The 17,809-nt window shown below is 39.9% G+C and overlaps 1 protein-coding gene across 22 annotated transcripts in view; it reads right to left on the reverse strand.

Moving 5' to 3' along the window:
- Nucleotides 1-17,809, reverse strand: part of nid2a (nidogen 2a (osteonidogen)) — a 49,802-nt gene that overhangs the window by 16,210 nt on the left and 15,783 nt on the right. For 15 of the 22 annotated variants that reach the window (XM_038717270.1, XM_038717226.1, XM_038717243.1 and 12 more), the window contains exons 9-27: nucleotides 16,772-16,811; nucleotides 15,776-15,885; nucleotides 15,495-15,628; nucleotides 15,229-15,340; nucleotides 13,502-13,702; nucleotides 13,181-13,411; nucleotides 6,816-6,962; nucleotides 5,942-6,070; nucleotides 4,665-4,790; nucleotides 4,186-4,322; nucleotides 3,984-4,089; nucleotides 3,684-3,808; nucleotides 3,460-3,565; nucleotides 2,842-2,975; nucleotides 2,622-2,727; nucleotides 1,805-1,938; nucleotides 1,585-1,690; nucleotides 543-676; nucleotides 346-451 (exon numbers count right to left, since the gene is read on the reverse strand). In XM_038717270.1, the coding sequence (XP_038573198.1) occupies nucleotides 346-451; nucleotides 543-676; nucleotides 1,585-1,690; nucleotides 1,805-1,938; nucleotides 2,622-2,727; nucleotides 2,842-2,975; nucleotides 3,460-3,565; nucleotides 3,684-3,808; nucleotides 3,984-4,089; nucleotides 4,186-4,322; nucleotides 4,665-4,790; nucleotides 5,942-6,070; nucleotides 6,816-6,962; nucleotides 13,181-13,411; nucleotides 13,502-13,702; nucleotides 15,229-15,340; nucleotides 15,495-15,628; nucleotides 15,776-15,885; nucleotides 16,772-16,811 (2,424 nt within the window). The remainder of the gene's footprint in view (nucleotides 1-345; nucleotides 452-542; nucleotides 677-1,584; nucleotides 1,691-1,804; nucleotides 1,939-2,621; nucleotides 2,728-2,841; nucleotides 2,976-3,459; nucleotides 3,566-3,683; nucleotides 3,809-3,983; nucleotides 4,090-4,185; nucleotides 4,323-4,664; nucleotides 4,791-5,941; nucleotides 6,071-6,815; nucleotides 6,963-13,180; nucleotides 13,412-13,501; nucleotides 13,703-15,228; nucleotides 15,341-15,494; nucleotides 15,629-15,775; nucleotides 15,886-16,771; nucleotides 16,812-17,809) is intronic. The other 7 variants (XM_038717212.1, XM_038717168.1, XM_038717150.1 and 4 more) reach the window with 6 other exon arrangements.

The following is a 17,809-nucleotide window of genomic DNA, read 5'->3' on the forward strand; positions in this document are numbered from 1 at the left end:
ACACATTTTCTGCACTGAGGTACCACATGGTTTAGTTCTGAGCCCACTACGATTCTTCCACACACTAGATCCCTCACCTCTAAAGGGCCAACCCAAAACCTTCCTGCAACTGCTGCTACAAGCTTGTTCAAGATCTACTCACATCCTACCTGACCTGCTATAAACCCCTTCTGGCTAAGCTCCCAAAAGATCCTCTTAAGAATATATTGGGATCTAAAGTGATCGTACTGCCCCTAGAGGATCTATTATCATCCATTTGCTTCATCCCTGCTTCCCATTTAACTGAGAGACCAAATACTTGAATGTGTCTATATATGTCGGGACAAGTTTGGACAGCAGTCTCACCTGGTCTGTCACAGTCTACATGTGGTGTTCCAGGTGGAGTCCTGGTTCCTGCTCTCTCCTGCCCCCTACTGTCCACACACCAACAATGTCCAGTGGAACTGTGGCACTGATATAGACAAAAGGATAATTGTTAATAGCCATAAAAATATAGAACAAGTGCACAGTATATCTCATTTACAAAACAATCAGAATGATACCTGTTGAGCTTTGTATTGTCCATTTGCATCGCACTGGGGTACATAGGCTCCAAGAATAGGATATCCCTCTGGACTGATAGTCTGTACCCTGTCTCTGTGGTGCTCACAGTGAGTTTTAGGACGCTCTGGTTCATCTAGATGAGAAAGATGGACGATAACAGAATAATACACTTATTTTTTCGGAGCACGTATACCAGTGGATAGGCTAGTGGAGTAACCACAGAGAACAGTTAGATCTAAGTTATTACTGTTTTTGTAATGTGTAATAGTTGAAGCAACAAGAATAAAAAATTATATAAATGTACATAATCTTTACTGATTATTACTGATTAAGATATGGAGTTCATCATCAGTCCTTCATTTTAATATTGATTATGAACAACAAATGTAGTCTATCATGAAACATACATGTCAATTAAGACTATACATTGTTACAAATGTGCATATTTTAACACATTTCCTCACTATCCATTTGCAAATACTCATTTTGTATTATAATTACATTATCCAATTGCATAGGTTACAACTTCAGGTTCATGCTGGATGTGTGGGCGGGGCGGTGCTGGGTAAAGACCTACAGATGTCATTTAAAAAGGCACATTTTAAATGGATGTGTCAACCTTAAATAACAATGTTGCAGTTACTTTTACCAGCAGTACATATAGATAAGTCAAATCGACTTATTTTCTTTTCTCTCATATTTTTTTTTGCTTCATCTCACTGTTTTACTCTGCCATCCTTTTCTTTCAACTTCCCACCACACACAACGAGCTGTTTTTCCTGGCATACCAAGGCTATGACCTAATGACCTCAATAGTGCACCACTTACAAGGTTAGACACACACTCACAAAAACGTGCAGTCTGTTTGACTTGTCAATGACTTGAGGAATTATGGGGTTCACAGGTCAATGTTTTGCAAGAAAGCCTTGGAGAGCCATGACATAATACACCTGCTGACAATAGTACTGTTACCACAGATAACAACATCAGTTTTAAGCACTCATGGGAACATGAATAGAAGAAGAGATGTTTCTTTCTCACCTGGTTTGTCACAGTCTGTAGGTGGTGCCCCAGGTGATGTCCTGGTTCCCGCTCTTTCCTGTCCCTGACCGTCTACACACCAGCAATGTCCAGTTGAGCCATGGCACTGAAAAATATACATTTTCTTTATTTCATGCAGTCTTGTGTTATATTTAATGAAATAAAAAACAATATCAGTTCATCTGTCTGTCAATTAGACAATCAATCATTAGACGCTGACCTGCAGTGGTGAGTATTGTCCACTAGCATCACATTGGGGTACATAGACTCCAATAATAGGATATCCCTCTGGACTGGTAGTCTGAACACTGTCTCTGTGGTGTTCACAGTGAGTTTTAGGATGCTCTGGCTCATCTGTGGGGGGAGCATAAAATGTATCTGAACTAGAAATATTTAACAGACCACAACTACAAAACAGTACTGGTAAGAGTAGGGAAATCTGGAAAAAGCCCTATAAGATACGGACATTGAAGAATTGACTATACAATCCCTTTAGAACTTTTTAATCCATTTCCCACTTGCTTCTAATTATTTAATAGTTAGACATTCTGGAAAATTCACAGTCGAGAGTTAGATGAGAACATTTATACCAATCTCATGTCTGTACATTAAATATTAAACTAAAGCCAGCAGGCGATTCTTAGCATAGCACAAGACTGGTAGCAGGGAAAACAGGCTCTTGGTAAGGTCAAACATTGCCTACCAGCACCTCTGAAGATTGCTAATTTACATGCCATATCCTATTTTTTTAATACATACAAAACACAAAATGTAGAAATAACTTGTTGTTGTGGTCCCCTGCTTCCAGTATTTATGCTAAGCTAACAGCCTCCTGGCTCTAGCATAATATTTTGTGTATACAGGCATTAGAGTGTACTTCTATCTTCTCATCTAACTCTCAGGAAGAAAGCAAATAGGCTGATTTCCCAAATTGTAGAACTATTCCTATAATGCTTGAAGGTCACTCATTCTAGAGCTGGGAGTGTCCTACAAACAGCCTAAATGCAGTGTGCACAGGCTGCCGGCCAAAATCTCACCTGGTCTGTCACAGTCTTTGGGTTGTGTACCAGGTAGTGTCCTGGTTCCTGCCCTCTCTTGACCCCTAATGTCCACACACCAACAATGTCCGGTGGAACCATGACACTAAAATAACAATATCAGTAACCATAATAAATTAATGTATTATAAGTTTCAAAACTACAGTTAAATTACTGATATGAAAATGTTTCATGGATTAAACAAATTACAAACACTGACTTGTAATGGTCTGTACTGGCCATTAGCATCACATTGGGGTACATAGGCTCCAACAATAGGATATCCCTCTGGACTGGTAGTCTGAACACTGTCTCTGTGGCGCTCACAGTGAGTTTTAGGACGCTCTGGTTCATCTGTAAAGCAAGTAAAAGGAAATGAAATAATAATCACAATGATAAATGAATGTGCTATTCTCTTCAAATAATAAGCTTCAAAACTATTTGTTAAATATTTAGCATTCAAAAACTGGACAGTGTGTCCCTTTCACTTTCTCAGGCTTAGCTAGGTTAACGCAAAGGCAGGTCCCTTTTGAAGTTCATCAAGTCTTCCTCCTCAGTGGTGATGAGGCACACCAGGATGGTGTCATCTGCATATAGGAGTATTATGTGGCATAATGGCCAGAAGTGCCAAGCTAGATCAAACAAACCTTTTTTTCTGTTGCTCACAAGTTCCCTAACTTTATGGAAGTGAACCACCAAATGACTCAAGTACCCTTTTTGCCTAATATGCTAAGATAATATTTGTATCTCTGTGTGGAACAATCTGACCAAATTGGTAGGCAAAGTATACGCTAAGAGAAAATCTACATTTTGGGATGGAAGAATGCATTTTCCTCACCTGGTCTGTCACAGTCTGTGGGTGTTGTACCAGGTGGTGTTCTTGTTCCGGCTCTCTCCTGTCCGTTATTTTCCACACACCAGCAATATCCAGTGGAGCCATGACACTGCCGTTAATAATATCAGCAATAACAGCAACAATATATTTTATTAGTATGAAATTAGTCCCCTTCTTTCAGTTTGAGGTGATAAAACATCCTTTCAAAGTCTTAATTTGTGACGAACCTGCAAAGGTATGTACTGTCCATTAGCATCACATTGGGGTACATAAGTTCCGACAATAGGATATCCCTCAGGACTGGTAGTCTGAACACTGTCTCTGTGGTGTTCACAGTGAGTTTTAGGATGCTCTGGGTCATTGGGGGAGATAAAGATGAACAAAATATGAAACAATAATCTATACACTATTCTAATAATTTTCTTAAAGACAGCTTTGCAGCTTAACAGCTTTGAAAACACAGATGCTGCCATCAAAAAATCACTCATTGATACTTAGAACAGACTGTAAGTGTGTGTATAACTCACCTGGTTTGTCACAGTCTATGGGTGCTGTACCAGGTGGTGTCCTAGTTCCTCCTCTCTCCTGTCCCCTACTGTCCACACACCAACAATGTCCAGTGGAGCCGTGACACTGTAATGAATTAAGAAGCGTTTCCAAATCAGTAAGTCACTTAACCAAAGTCATCAGTCAGCCATGCATTTTACCCGTGTGTCAGTCAGTGCCCACCTGCAGTGGTCGGTACCGTCCGTCAGAGTCACACTGAGGGATAAAGGCTCCGGGACTCAGGCGACCGCCATTTTCCACTCCACTCTGCAGGCTGTCTCTGTGCTGCTCACACTGGCTTTTTGGGCGATCTGTCTGTCCTGTAGACAAATACATAAAAGAAGAAGAAGAAGACAGAATAATATGTATTGTTACAATTAGCATATCTATCAGTTCTTTCTAGATAGCATTCGTATTCATATATTTGTTTATGTTTCTATCAAACAAAGTGTACTTTCTGATATGTCCCTATAATATGTCTACAGTGTTTTATTGCGAAAACTGACGCTGGAATTGGAGACAATAATGTTTCCTAACTGTACAAATCAGATTATTATAGTGACAACTTCAAAACAGATCTTTCCGAGTTATTGAAAATTATATTAGAGTCACCTACTGCAACTGTCAATGGCATGCATCACTAGAGCGGCAATGTTTCTGACCTTCCTGCTGGGAACAGTAGAAACCATCCCCATAAAACCCTGACTGGCACTGACACTGGAAGGAACCCAGTGCATTGATACATCTGCCATGGATGTGGCATGGAGAGGAGCTACATTCATCTATATCTGAGAAAACAGAGGGAGCAGAACAATAAATAAAAAAATTAGCAACCACACATGTAGAAACTGAAATTGGAATTTCGAAATAACAATAAATTCTACTAACTCCACAAACGTATACTGATCTATAAATGATGCCTGGCTGCTGGCTAGAAATAATTACATTCAGTAGTACTGGTTTTTGGTTTTTGGATGATTTCAAAGCCTTATGTAAAGTATTACATTATCTGTAGGGAGGGTTTAAAGGAAGTTCATCAAAAGTTCATTCTGATGGGTGAAAGGCGAACACACACAAACACAAACACACACACGCACACCGGTAGGACCTCTCTCCTCCAAACATTCCAAAGCAAAACACACATTGTGTCATTTGTCCATTTGTCTTTCACTTTCACCCCTTCCTCTGTCTAATCTCACCCCCTCGTTCTCACATTAGTCCTCTCATTTCCACTCTTGCTCTCACATTTGTCACCCATACTCCCCTCTCACTGTGTTGCCTAGCTGTTGCAGCTGTGCGATCCTGTTGTGGAAGAAATGTCATGCCTGTGCTCCGACAAATATGTGAGTCTCTTCCAAATATTCTGCTCATTTTGGAACTTTCAGCACTACATAATAAAAAACATCTCTTATGTGAGATGTAACTGACAACCAACTCATGGAAAGGACATGATGAGACCATGATGAAAATGGAAAATATCAGGCCATTATAGATATTTTGATACATTTTCCACAGGGCTCTATGGACATAAATGTCCGTCTGTTAGCTGGACGGTCCAACACCTTGTTCCAGACTGAAAGATCTCAACAATTACTGGACAGAGAATGAATCCTACTTGCTTTGGTGATCCCCTGAGTTTTCCTCTAGCCTTACATAGTAGCTTTTTAGTGAAGTGTCTCAACAGTGATTAGATTAACTGCCATGAAAGTTAATACAAGCGTTGATGTTCAACATGATGTCCAATCTTATATCTGTACAGAGAGTCATACATCTTTGGCGCCACCACGATGTTGACATTTTTGGTTTTGAGTGAAATGTCTTGATTGCCATGAAATTTGAGAAAGAGAAAGAGCTCAAAACTCAAACCCACATCATGAGTACATACTGTACACTGTGGCCTTGTTTTTACTACATTTCCCTAATTATGATTGCAACTCACCAACACAGGTACGCCCGTCGTAGCCAAACTCAAAGCCACTCTGACATTGGCAGCGATGGCTTCCAGGCAGGTTAATGCAATAAGCATGAGCACCACATGAACTCAAGCCCTCAGCACACTCATCTACGTCTGCAGTGAGAGAAAAGGAAAGAAAGTGAGACCATTTTCTATGACTCATATGCCTGTAAACCAGGAATCCCCTATCTAACAATATGTAGTATGCTGCATGTGTATTTTAGTCTAAAAGCTGTAATTAGGCATCATTACTGGTGCTTTCAGTGTAAAGTATTGTGTGCTTCCTTGTTTGTGTGACTATAACATGTACACCCACACCTGGATTCTCGACTGCATTCTTACATGTCTAGTGCAATACACAGGACAAAACCAAAGACAGATTATGTGACCAGATAAGACACTGAGGCCCAGTCATGGGAACTGAGGCAGAGCCTGGAGCTTTCCTAGGGCTGTCAGCAGGAGAGAAAGACCTGCTGCTGGGCTAATGACAGGCCACACACCAGCTTAAAGCCCTGAAAGTCCCTGTTAACTGCAGAAGGAGGAGGGAGAGGCAGGATTGGATGAAGAGAAGAGTGAAAAGGGAAAGATGAGAGTACACATCCAGCCTGTAGTTGACCCTCCACGCTGGATGGACAGATGTTGATGAAACGCAGACTCACTGCCTTGAACTGTCTTTAACTTTGTCTGCATGTGTTTGTGTGTGTAAGTGTGTGAGGGAGAGACACACGAATAGACTAAGCAAAATGAAAGGAGGCATTGATGTATATACACTGTCACAGGGCTGGACAGTATATCCAGACTTTAACAGCACGCTATATGTGTACATGCATGCCCATATAAAGCGCTGACAGACAAATACCGTAACAGTTGCGTCCATCCCCTCTGTAACCAGTAGCACACTGGCACTGGAAGGCCTGGCCCTCCAGCGGGATGCACTGGGCCGTGGTGTCACAGTCGTGGTTCCCAGCATAGCAGGGGTTGACCAGCTCCTGCTCTGTTGGCTCAACTACAGAGAAGAGGAGAGACAGATTAAATGACATGATGAATAAAAATATAAACAATAATTTCATTTCAGCTCATCATTGTTTGATACAGCATAACAGCTGGGGTGCTCCTACCTTAGCTTAAACATTTACAGCTCTGAGCAAGGAAGGGAAAGAAACTTTTACCTTTTAAGAGGGGGTTGACCTTGTTGCTAGATATGACACATTTATTCTTTATTTATCTTTGCTTGTGCGCTGGTTATGGTACATTTATGGTGTTTACATGCCAAATAACGGCTCTACTTATAGACTGGACAGCAATCACAGAAACTGATTAAAGCAGAGCCATATTCCTCACGTTAACAGATTAAGTACTAAAATTGCCAGCATGATATATAAACAAGATAAATCCACATGCTGTAGTGTCTGAAGCCCAAACTGCTCCCGATGGTCAGACCAATGCCTTGTAAGGTAGCTCGCTGCCATCTGTGTGTGAGTGTGAGTGAATGAGAGGCAAATTGTAAAGCACATCCTACATAAATTAAGTCCATTTACCAAATAAATGTAGCCAGAGGGGAAGTATTGAGTAGCAGAAAAATATTTATACTCAAGTGAAAAATTGTAAAAGTAAATGTACTTAGGTACATTCCACCACTGGCATCTTATAAACTGCCAGGATTTAGGGCAGAGAGAAATGAGGTTTCAAATATACCTATAGAGACAGAAAAACGGTAATATAATTAAAGTATTTCCTCTGAATCCAGAGACATATGACAAGAAAAATCTGCACAAACTCTGCAACACTCCAAACGTCCTGAATTGAGATTAACTGAGATCTGGATTTTTCAACAGGCCGATGATTATGGCCGTGATTACATGACAGCCTAACCAAACACACGTGTAAAATCACTCCAGACAAATTCCCATAGGACGGTTTCCTCTTAGGAAGTTTGTTCCCTTCATGTTTTCAATATTCAACATATGGATACGGTTAGACACACTTGAGAGAGACACACAGACAGCGGGATGAGTGAACGGATGTGTGTTCAGGGTTTTCCTCATACCAACGCTCAGACACACAAGACAGTTGGAACAACAACCGTCAGGCTTATTTCTGGAGAATCAGGACAAAAAAACGAATAAAACCATGGGAATTCATTGGAAATGAATGTGAAAGACGTATAAATATGCTTAGGATTTAGTGCTAATCCACATCAAAATGTTCCTGACTGCACACATCAGGAAAGGCAGCACAGTGGGAATCCAGCACCAAATACCAGCTGAATCTGATCCCCTGCACCACTGAAATGCTTTTAATTAGTATTGCATTGGTGTCTCCTGGTTTGAATAATGCTCTAAAAATTTAGTTTTTGCCTTGAATATCAAGGAATATTCTTGTGTCACATTTGTTGTTGGATAAGAAAAATACAGCACTTTTGATGGATGACTTCGTTGTAGTAATAGTTTAAATTTCTCTCCAAAATACCTTGCATTTGTGTGGTTTTCACTGGAGATACGTTTCGCTACAACACATAAATATTATTCCAAATATGGCATTTGTGTTAAGTTTAAATAGAGGGTTCCAGTGTCTGCATGGGTAAACTTCTATTTAAGGAAAATGCCATTGCCATTAGAGGTTTGGAGATCAGTTGGTTATAATGTCTAAATATGGGCAGTTCCACAAGGAAAAAAAGCCACATCTCTTATATCTGTTTTTAATGATGTTTAAGTGTATTAGGATAGACTTTTTCTTATAAACTATAAACAAAAATACACACACTTACACCTAAACAAAATTAACCAACACACAGACACAGACATTATGCACAGCTTGCTTCCATCTTCTACCGCCAGAGGCCAAGTCTGGCTCATTATCAAAGAGAGAGAGAGAGAGAGAGAGAGACTCTTCAAAGTCTGTGAATGTGGCTGGGAAGAAGGGGAGATGAGAGGGCGAGATACATGTAGATGGGAGAAAAGACTGAGGGATAATTAGAGAGAGAAAGACAGCAAGAGAGATGAGGCAAGTGGGAGAGAGGGGTGGAGGACACACAAACACACGCACTACACACCATCAAAGCAAGGACAGCAGTTTCCCACCTGTTGCTTTTTACAAAACTCCTCCACACACACACACACACACACACACACACGTTTTACAGGGGCGTAGCTTTAACCATATCAACATGGCCAAGGTTCACTGGCTATTCTTGAAATCCAATGAACCACCTTCACTGCAACATAATATTATCTATCTATCCATCCATCACAGACTTTTACTGAAATTTAACAGAGCGTTGTGTTTAAAGTGTTGAAAGCACGTCTTAGCGGGCCCATGCAGGACGTAGTAGCCCTTTGTTAAAGAGGCAGCCAGTGGCCGTGTCGCTACTGGTCCAGGAGAGCAGATAACATTCAATCCTAAATGTCCATTTGGACTAATAGATCCACAGGCTTAAAAGGGGCACTCCACCAATTGTACACATAAAAGATCAGTTTACTCATCATGGAGAGAATCAGCCTGTGAAAGCAGTTTCAAAATGTCTTTTGTGGAGGATTTTTTCTTAAATCTGAGAAAATAGCCCTAAATTCAATGTGAGATGCTTACTTTATTTTTACATTATTTGTATATAGACTTGTTTATGTTTTATTTATTGATTATAAATCTCTGTGTGATGCTTAATTTAATTTCCCTTTAATTTTACATTGACGTGTTCTATGTTTCATATATTCTTACAATTTTTTATTCGACCTGTTTCACATCGATTGTTGTAAAGCACTTTGTTACCTGTACAGAAAAGTGCTATATAAATAATGCTATTTTTATTATTATTATTAATATTTGACAGAAACCCTTACTTATAAAATGAGGGCACGGAGTCTAAAAGATAAAGGCAATTAGGTGTGATGAAAGATGACTTGCATTATAGGAAATGTAGGAACCAACACTGTTGAGGCTTTCTACTAAGAACTTAACGGCCTCTGCTGCTTCATTCTTTCATTGAACATCTGTCTCTCACAAGTCCCCTAACTGTACAGAAATGTAATACTTAATACCTGTAATAATCCTATGAGACAGGATTTTACAACTTTGGAAAGTTATCATAGTGACAATTATTTTATTCTCTGCAGCAAGAAGTGCTGAAACGATTAAACAATTTGTTGATTGACACCGTGCAGAATCATCTGGCTGAGGCAGCTCTGACATTTTAGCTTGAACCCCCCTTTCAGGCACTGTATTTGCATGCTGTCAGTCATTGTTGATCTAAACATCTAATTTTTACAGAGAAAATGGTGAACAGTGTGACAGGGAATGGTAGATATTTCAAGGTTCAGGTTATTAAGATATTTAACAAACCTCTGTCTGATTTCAGCAAGTCACTGGACCACCTGAGTGTCTGCAGCAGTCATTTCTTTCCATTTTATATAATTACTTTCTATTTCTATTAAATCAATCTACTGACTAAAACACATTTTAAAAGACCCACACAAGTGTTTCTGTGTGTTGTCTACACATAATACTGCACATATGTGTTGCTGCCTCCATCATCTTAACTAGGTGTTACAATAATACACAGGTTATTGCCCTATCTATGCACTGCAAGAGACTGAAACCAAAAAAGGGCAGGCTAAGTGCACTGTAAGAAACAATACGACTGGATTGACATGTCAACCCCATGTGGAAATGAGGTGATAAGATATAGCAAACAACACATACTCAAGTCAGATAATTGTGTCCTCTCTCTCTTTGTTGGTGTTTTTCTCTCTTTCTCACCCAATCTGTCTTTCTATCTGAAATCTCTGATTCTCATGACATCAGTGGGCAGCTATTCTGCCCGGCAACCCTCCCCCCTGCTAGAAAATCTGTCATTGGCTGGGATATTATTTCCCAGAAAGTGTAAGACCCTTGAACACACACACACACACACACGCACACACACACACACACACACACACACCACTTAACCCATGTTTACAAAACCCCTGATCCCTGAAAGCTCTTCCAGCTGTGCTCTGGGTCTATCAGTTCGTTTGCATGTGCACGTGTGACATGTGTCATCATAACCTTTTTAATCAATGTGTTGACGTTTAAATGACAGAAACTTGGTCTGGATTCAAAAACTGGGGGGGGGCAAATGATGTCTCTTTCTTTTCCCAATTTCAGGTCTTGTGTCTCTCTCAGTCGCTCTCTGGTTTCCATCAGAAAGCGTGGGCAAAGAAAGCATGACTGCTGTGCGTTGACAGAAAAAGAGCATGTATTTTCTATACATTTCTATCCATATTTGCAAAGTCTTTCTGTTTTTCTGCTGGTATCTGGAGAAAAGATTGAGAGCGGACGTGGCAAGGGAAGCAAAAGAAGGAGAGGGGACGCAAAAGGTGTGAGAAACCTTGCATCTAATAAAACAATTAAAAAGAAAAATAACAAATTAAAAAGCAGTGTGCTTCCTTCTGCGCTCAACATCCAATTGACTGGGGTCCAAAAGAAACCTCTGTTTCTCTGGCTGATATTGGTAGTGGACGTGCTGGATTTCCCATTCACACACGATAAAGACTGAACAACCATGAAAACATAAACAAGAAAAGTCACACACACAAGTAGTGATACAGCATGTGATGCATTGTGGAATTTAAGTACCCAATATTCAAAAATTCCATTCGAATTGCTAAAATTCAATAATCTATCCAATCAGATAAAAAAAAAATAAAAAACAAGAAAAAAAGAGATCAGCTTCAATTGGATCAGTACACTAGATTAAAATCATTACGGCCATCAAGTTTTGTGGTTTTGGTTTTGTGTTGTGGTACCACAAAGTACTTTCGGATACCAAACCCAATGAGGTCGACATTCTTCCATCCATGTATTTATTTTTCTTCATGCTAGAATTTCACTGGATGCTGCTGGCCTGCATTCAGCTTTAACTGCTTGAGCAACTCACTCTACAGGACAACTTGAACCTAACTAGTCAAATATCTAAAGTCAGCTGTGACGCAAATCGCGGTTCCAAAGATCCTTTAAGTAGTGCAGTGTAGTCTGCAGCCTTTGTTAGACGATGAACCCAGAAACGGCAGAGGTAATACAGATGTTTTGTGATATGTTTTCGACGTATAATTATCCCTCAGCTTGCTGCATGTGTGTTTACAGCTGAGCTCTGTCCAACTCCGCACCGTGGTTTGGCTGAGGTTTCTGTGGCAGCGGTGGAACAATTACAAGGTGGTCTGGTCGCTAGTTGTGGCTCTGGAACAGAAAACCTCACGTTTTCAACGCCTCCAGTTTGTTTGCCCACTCAAAGACTGACAGTGATGATCTGGAACAGATTTAGGCAGTCACTCAGGCAGGCAGACAGTCAGCCGGCCGGTGTCGTCCACATGATGGATATTCCTCCCTGACCCCAGCTACTCTGTAATGTAATGTATGTTTTCTAAACCTGATTCCATTTTGAAGACATTTTGATCAGATTCATATTTTAGTTTAGTTTACTGATAATTGTATATTTGTTTCAAATTGATGCCTAGAGAAATCATCTTGGTTACACACTACTTCAGCATGTCTCAAATTAGTTCTGTAATCTGGGATAAACTGTTCTTTTGAAAGACAGGTTTGTGTCCTAGACTGTTTATGATGACTCTTTATGTTGTTGTTTTTAGGTTTGATGTATTACAACAGTTCCTGAGTCTTGTGCATGTTTCTAATGATGCCATTCAGGAACTAATTAAGGTCTACTCTGTTTTCTTTCATCACAGTCGTGCTCTCCTGAGGGAGGAAAGCTGCTGAAACAACATTTAGATAATTTCAGATGACTAAACCTTACAATTAAACCTACTTATATTCAGTGGTGGAAGACGTATTCAGGTCCTTTAATTAAGTAAAAGTAGTAATATCACAGTGAGACTCAACTACAAGTAAAAGTGCTTAAATTTAAATTACTTAAGTAAAAGTATATAGGTATTATCAGCAAAATGTACGTAAAGCTACCAAAAGTGAAAGTACCCATAGTGCAATAAATGTTCCCTGTTCTTAGATTAATTAGATTGATTAGCAAACGAGCATGAGGGAGGTTAAGAGGAATGACTTCCTTTTAGCTGGCCTTATTACTTAAGTACAGCATTTGAGTAAATGTGCTTAGTTACATTCCACCACTGCTTAAATTAATGTCATTGTTATTTATGCAAAGCGTTAATATCAAGAAGACGAGAAAGAGAAGGATGATTGATAATGAATCTAAATACTGGAAACCGTTAGACTCACCTCCGGCTGGGCTGATCTTGTTGGTGATGGCGTATCTCAGGATCCGCTCCTCCTTGACGTACATCACAAACACCCTCTCCATTGTGATCTGCAACGTCTCCGGGGCAGCGGCACGGTTATCATGTCGACAGTTGCGGTAAGTGATGTTCTGCTTCAACTGGAAGGAGAAGGACTCGGAGCCTCGCTCTGCCGAAACAACTGAAAACTCCCTCACAGAGGTGGAGGTGGCAACTGGAGACAGAGAAAGGTTTTAGGTTTTAAAATGGAGGCATGAAATGTTACACACAATCTGTCTTCTTCTTTTCTGTCTGTTACGGTTACCAGATGGGTAGTACTGGTAGATCTCCTTGAAGGGATCAATGGTTACTTCAGCACCGGGGGGCATGAAGGGCACATTGCCGTTGACTACAGTATCAACAGTGAGGTGGTTGTGGTCATCGAGGCCCCGGCCCGTCTGGATGATTGACAGGCGCTGGTTGCCAGGGTAGAAGATCACTTCTGCATGACGAGTGAACTCGGCACCTGGGAATACAATAACTCTATCGATCAATCAATCAGTTTGACTTTTGTTTTTCTATTTATGGATTGTTTTCATTGCACATTACTGCAGACACAACCAACAGTGCAGCGGTTGCATATCATGTGTTTGATGTTTCTAGTACTGTTGTTATATGCTGATGACACTGTCATTTTTTTGTCTGGCTCAGATATTGATACAATTAATTACAAACTTAACTCAGACCTACAGCATTTACATGATTGGCTCCAGGATAACCATTTAACACTTAATACTAAGAATCTAGGAAACAACTGTCTATATCAAATTTCATCACCTTTTCTAATCAAAAACTTTCAATTGTATCCACGTATAAGTATCTGGGAGTCTCTCTTGACTCACATCTTACTTATCGTGACCATGTCCAAATTTTAACCAGAAAGTTAAACCAAAAGTTATTTGTTTATAGTAAAATTAGACCATATTTACTGCATTCTGTTTCTAAAACATATCTTCATGCCATTATATTGTCCACTCTGTCATATTGTTTACCTGTTTGGTCACTCACAACAAATGAGATCCTTGAACCTGTAGCGAGACTCTACAATAGAGCCTATAAGATTCACAACAGGCTTCCAGGCTGGACTCACCACTGTGTTGCACTATCTTTGAGTAATGCCTTGACATTTCAGAACTATAGAATAAGCCATGGTTTGAACCTTTTTTATCAGATCTTAAATGGACACACTACTGCAGGATTGACTGCGCTGACTCCAAAACTCAGCTCAAGGCCCGAACGCACAACGAGATCTGTTGCAAATGGACTTCTCCCTATACCAGCTTTTAGAAACTGCTATGGACAGAAATCTTTCTTTAATTTGCTCACTAGAGCCTGGAATGAGACTCCACAGCACATCAGATCTATAACATCAATAAGACTATTTAAACAAACTTTTGCTCGCCATCTGATGGACAGGTATATCTGTGAACACTGAGATAGCTTTATGGCCTCCTGCTGAAGATTGTTTTACTATCGTAGTTTGTGTGCTTGTTGCTGTGTGTTTGTTATTGTATGGTCTTGGAGTTTTGTTGTGTTTGAGGTATTCATGTTCTGCAGAACAGGAAACTGCTGAAAATCAGTTCTATACTGAGTCAGGCCCGATTGCTCTTAATCTTTTCCTGTTTAAATAAATTAATAAAAAAAATAAAAATAAAAAAAATCATAAAAAGTGAAATGTCTGCAATGGTTACATCTGTATACAACACACAGGCATGCACATTCACACCCACACACACACACACACACACACACACACACAGCTGCTTCCTATTAGAGAGGGGAGGTGGAAGCCTGATATCACATCACATCCCTGGAGACAATACAGCTGGCTGGGAAACCGAAAACACGCACATGCACATGCACATGCACACAGTAAAGGAGTTCCCTCATCTCTCTACAGACGTGCTCAACAGTCAAGATGTACAAGGCAATATACTTAACCAACACACACACACACACACACACACACACACACACACACACACAGTTTACCTGTGTTTTTGAATCCTGCTTGGCTATTGGGAAGCTCCAGAGCAAATAGCCATCCAAACAGCTCTCCTATTGGTGCCAGTGGCATCAAAGCCCAGCCTAATGGCTCAGGAACCTGACCAATTAACAAAAAGTTTACATAGAAGAAATCAGAAGGAGAAAAAATGTGCATGAGAAGAAGATAATTCATAACAGGTTTTTATCAAAACTACATTTAAATAAATTGTACAATAACATACCGAAATATTTATTTTTTCTTAGATTCTTACCTCGCTGATGGCAGTGTACGCTCTCCCATCTCCCACCACGATGTAGGCGTGAAGATCAATGTTGTTCAGCTTCACTGGAGTCGAACCCACGGTCACTGTTCCGCTCATCTTACCACTAACACGCTGTGGAGCACCTGGAGGAGCAGCACAGGTGTTACCCAAAAACAAACAACAAAAGACTTTAAAAACATGATCACTAATTTCATATAAATGTTCACTACTAGACTTAAAAATAGAAATATGATGAATGTATCGCTGTGGATTAACGTTAGCGCTCTAACCGTCTGGTAAACACTGGCGTCCATTTCCATAGAAGCCAGGCCGGCAGTGACAGCAGAAGCCTGTGGCGTAGTCAGAGCAAAATGCATTCTGGGAACACTGCTGTTGGAATCTAGAAAGACAAGAGACAACAAAGAAAAACAATACACGTTTAACTTTGACTGTACATTTTTTTAACTATGAGGTTTTGTTTGATTATTTCCATTACTATCGCTGTCAGATTGAGAGTGGTAAGAGACTGTGTGAAAATTATTTGGGTGTCTAGGTGGTTTATAACATTGTTATAAAACTACACCACTGATTCAGCGATGCACTCCTATAACAGTGTCAGACTCACAATGTTGTTTTTAAATAAATGCAGCAGATCCAGAGATATCATCACACCTACATTAACCACAATGCAACACAACCGTCAGCAGCTCAGTTGGAGCTTCAGCTGTGTTGTGCTTATAGCCGCTAATGTAGCCTCAAGCAGAGATGAGGAGAGGGCTACAGAAGTCTGATAAGCTCACTTCTGACTCCACGACCGAGATTTTATTAATTTCCAAGCTAGTTTTCAGCCCCAACCGACACTGATGCAAGTGACATAACTCAAGGCATCTTATCAGATTTTGTTCAGCTCCCTTGGAGACACAAAACCTTTTTCCCATATGCAGCAGTACTCCCCCAAACAGATTTTGATGTGTAAAGTTGGTGAAGTTCCCTTTCAAAATTAAGGTGCTCTCACAACATTGAAAGTTTAACTTGGAGGTACACACTCTTAAATTTGCTATGCCTCATTATTTTGACATGTTGGGGAGAGGTGTTGTAGTTTTTCAAGTTAAGAGGAGGGCTCAAAATACTGATAATATTTTAGGAAGTGAAAAACAAGGTTCTCCATCGCCATCCCAAACATTTCCATACAGTCCCATACAGTGGTCAACAACCACTACAAGTAAATAGGATGTACATTTGTTATACCAGCAACAAAACTTACATATCATGCTATATAGACTTACCTGGCACATGTTTCCTTATTTTCTGTAGTGTACTGAATCACTGAGGGAGAGAAAATCATCATTAGTATTATGTATTTCATTTACAATACAATAAATACATAATTAATATGCTAATGTCTCCTAAGTTCTTAGCAAAATGGCAATAAGACAAAACAGAGAGAGATGTAGATGCAGATCACTGCTGTCATTTACAAAAGGTTTAAGCTGGTTAGATTTATCTATATCTATATATATATTCCCAGTATTTACATCACACAAACATGCAAGTTTCAATGGAGACGGAACATTAAAGGTTGTCTCCATATAAGTATAGATGGAAAGAAAGGATAAGAAGGTGGACAAGATACAGAGAGAGGTACTCACACACACACACACACACACACACACACACACACACACACACACACACGTCAAGGCACTCCTTGGAGAGAAACCAGCTGTTGCAGTCCTGCCTCCCACACCCACTGACACACACACACACACACAGCTGCTTCACAAGCTCCCAAATGCATCTGAAATCCTTAAACACATATTTCATAAGTCTAAACTCTGACAGAAAAAATCCCAATTAATTGATAAAGTAATAATATAAAATATAAAGTGAAAATAATATAATAATATTATAAAATTTATTATAAAATAAAGTGCTGTACTCTACATTAGATATAGTTCATAGAAGCTTTTACATGTGCTGGCCTGAACACTTAGGGATGATTGCTCCTTCCTTAAAATAAATCCTCTGACACATAGGAAGTGAAGCGTGCTCTGTTCTTGATTTATGTGGAATAAACAGAAATAGAACTGGATAGTCAGCAGCATGAAAAGTGCTAGTCACCATTGCTGTACAGACAAATAGTAAGAATGACACTGACATTTTCGCTAGCATTTCTCAGACCGCTGAAACCACGTAGTCTCAAAGGGATTTTAGTAAGTTCTTTTCCCTGGATTCAAAACACCACATGGAACTTGCGTAACTATGTAGCGAGCGTGATTCACTCTCTCCAGTTTCTCTCCTCGTACTTCTCTCTGTTTGTCTTT

This window comes from Micropterus salmoides, unplaced genomic scaffold, assembly GCF_014851395.1.
Source record: "Micropterus salmoides isolate LMB-PRFRI ecotype aquatic unplaced genomic scaffold, ASM1485139v1 Ms_hic_scaffold_1, whole genome shotgun sequence".
Classification (NCBI taxonomy): Eukaryota; Metazoa; Chordata; class Actinopteri; order Centrarchiformes; family Centrarchidae; genus Micropterus; species Micropterus salmoides.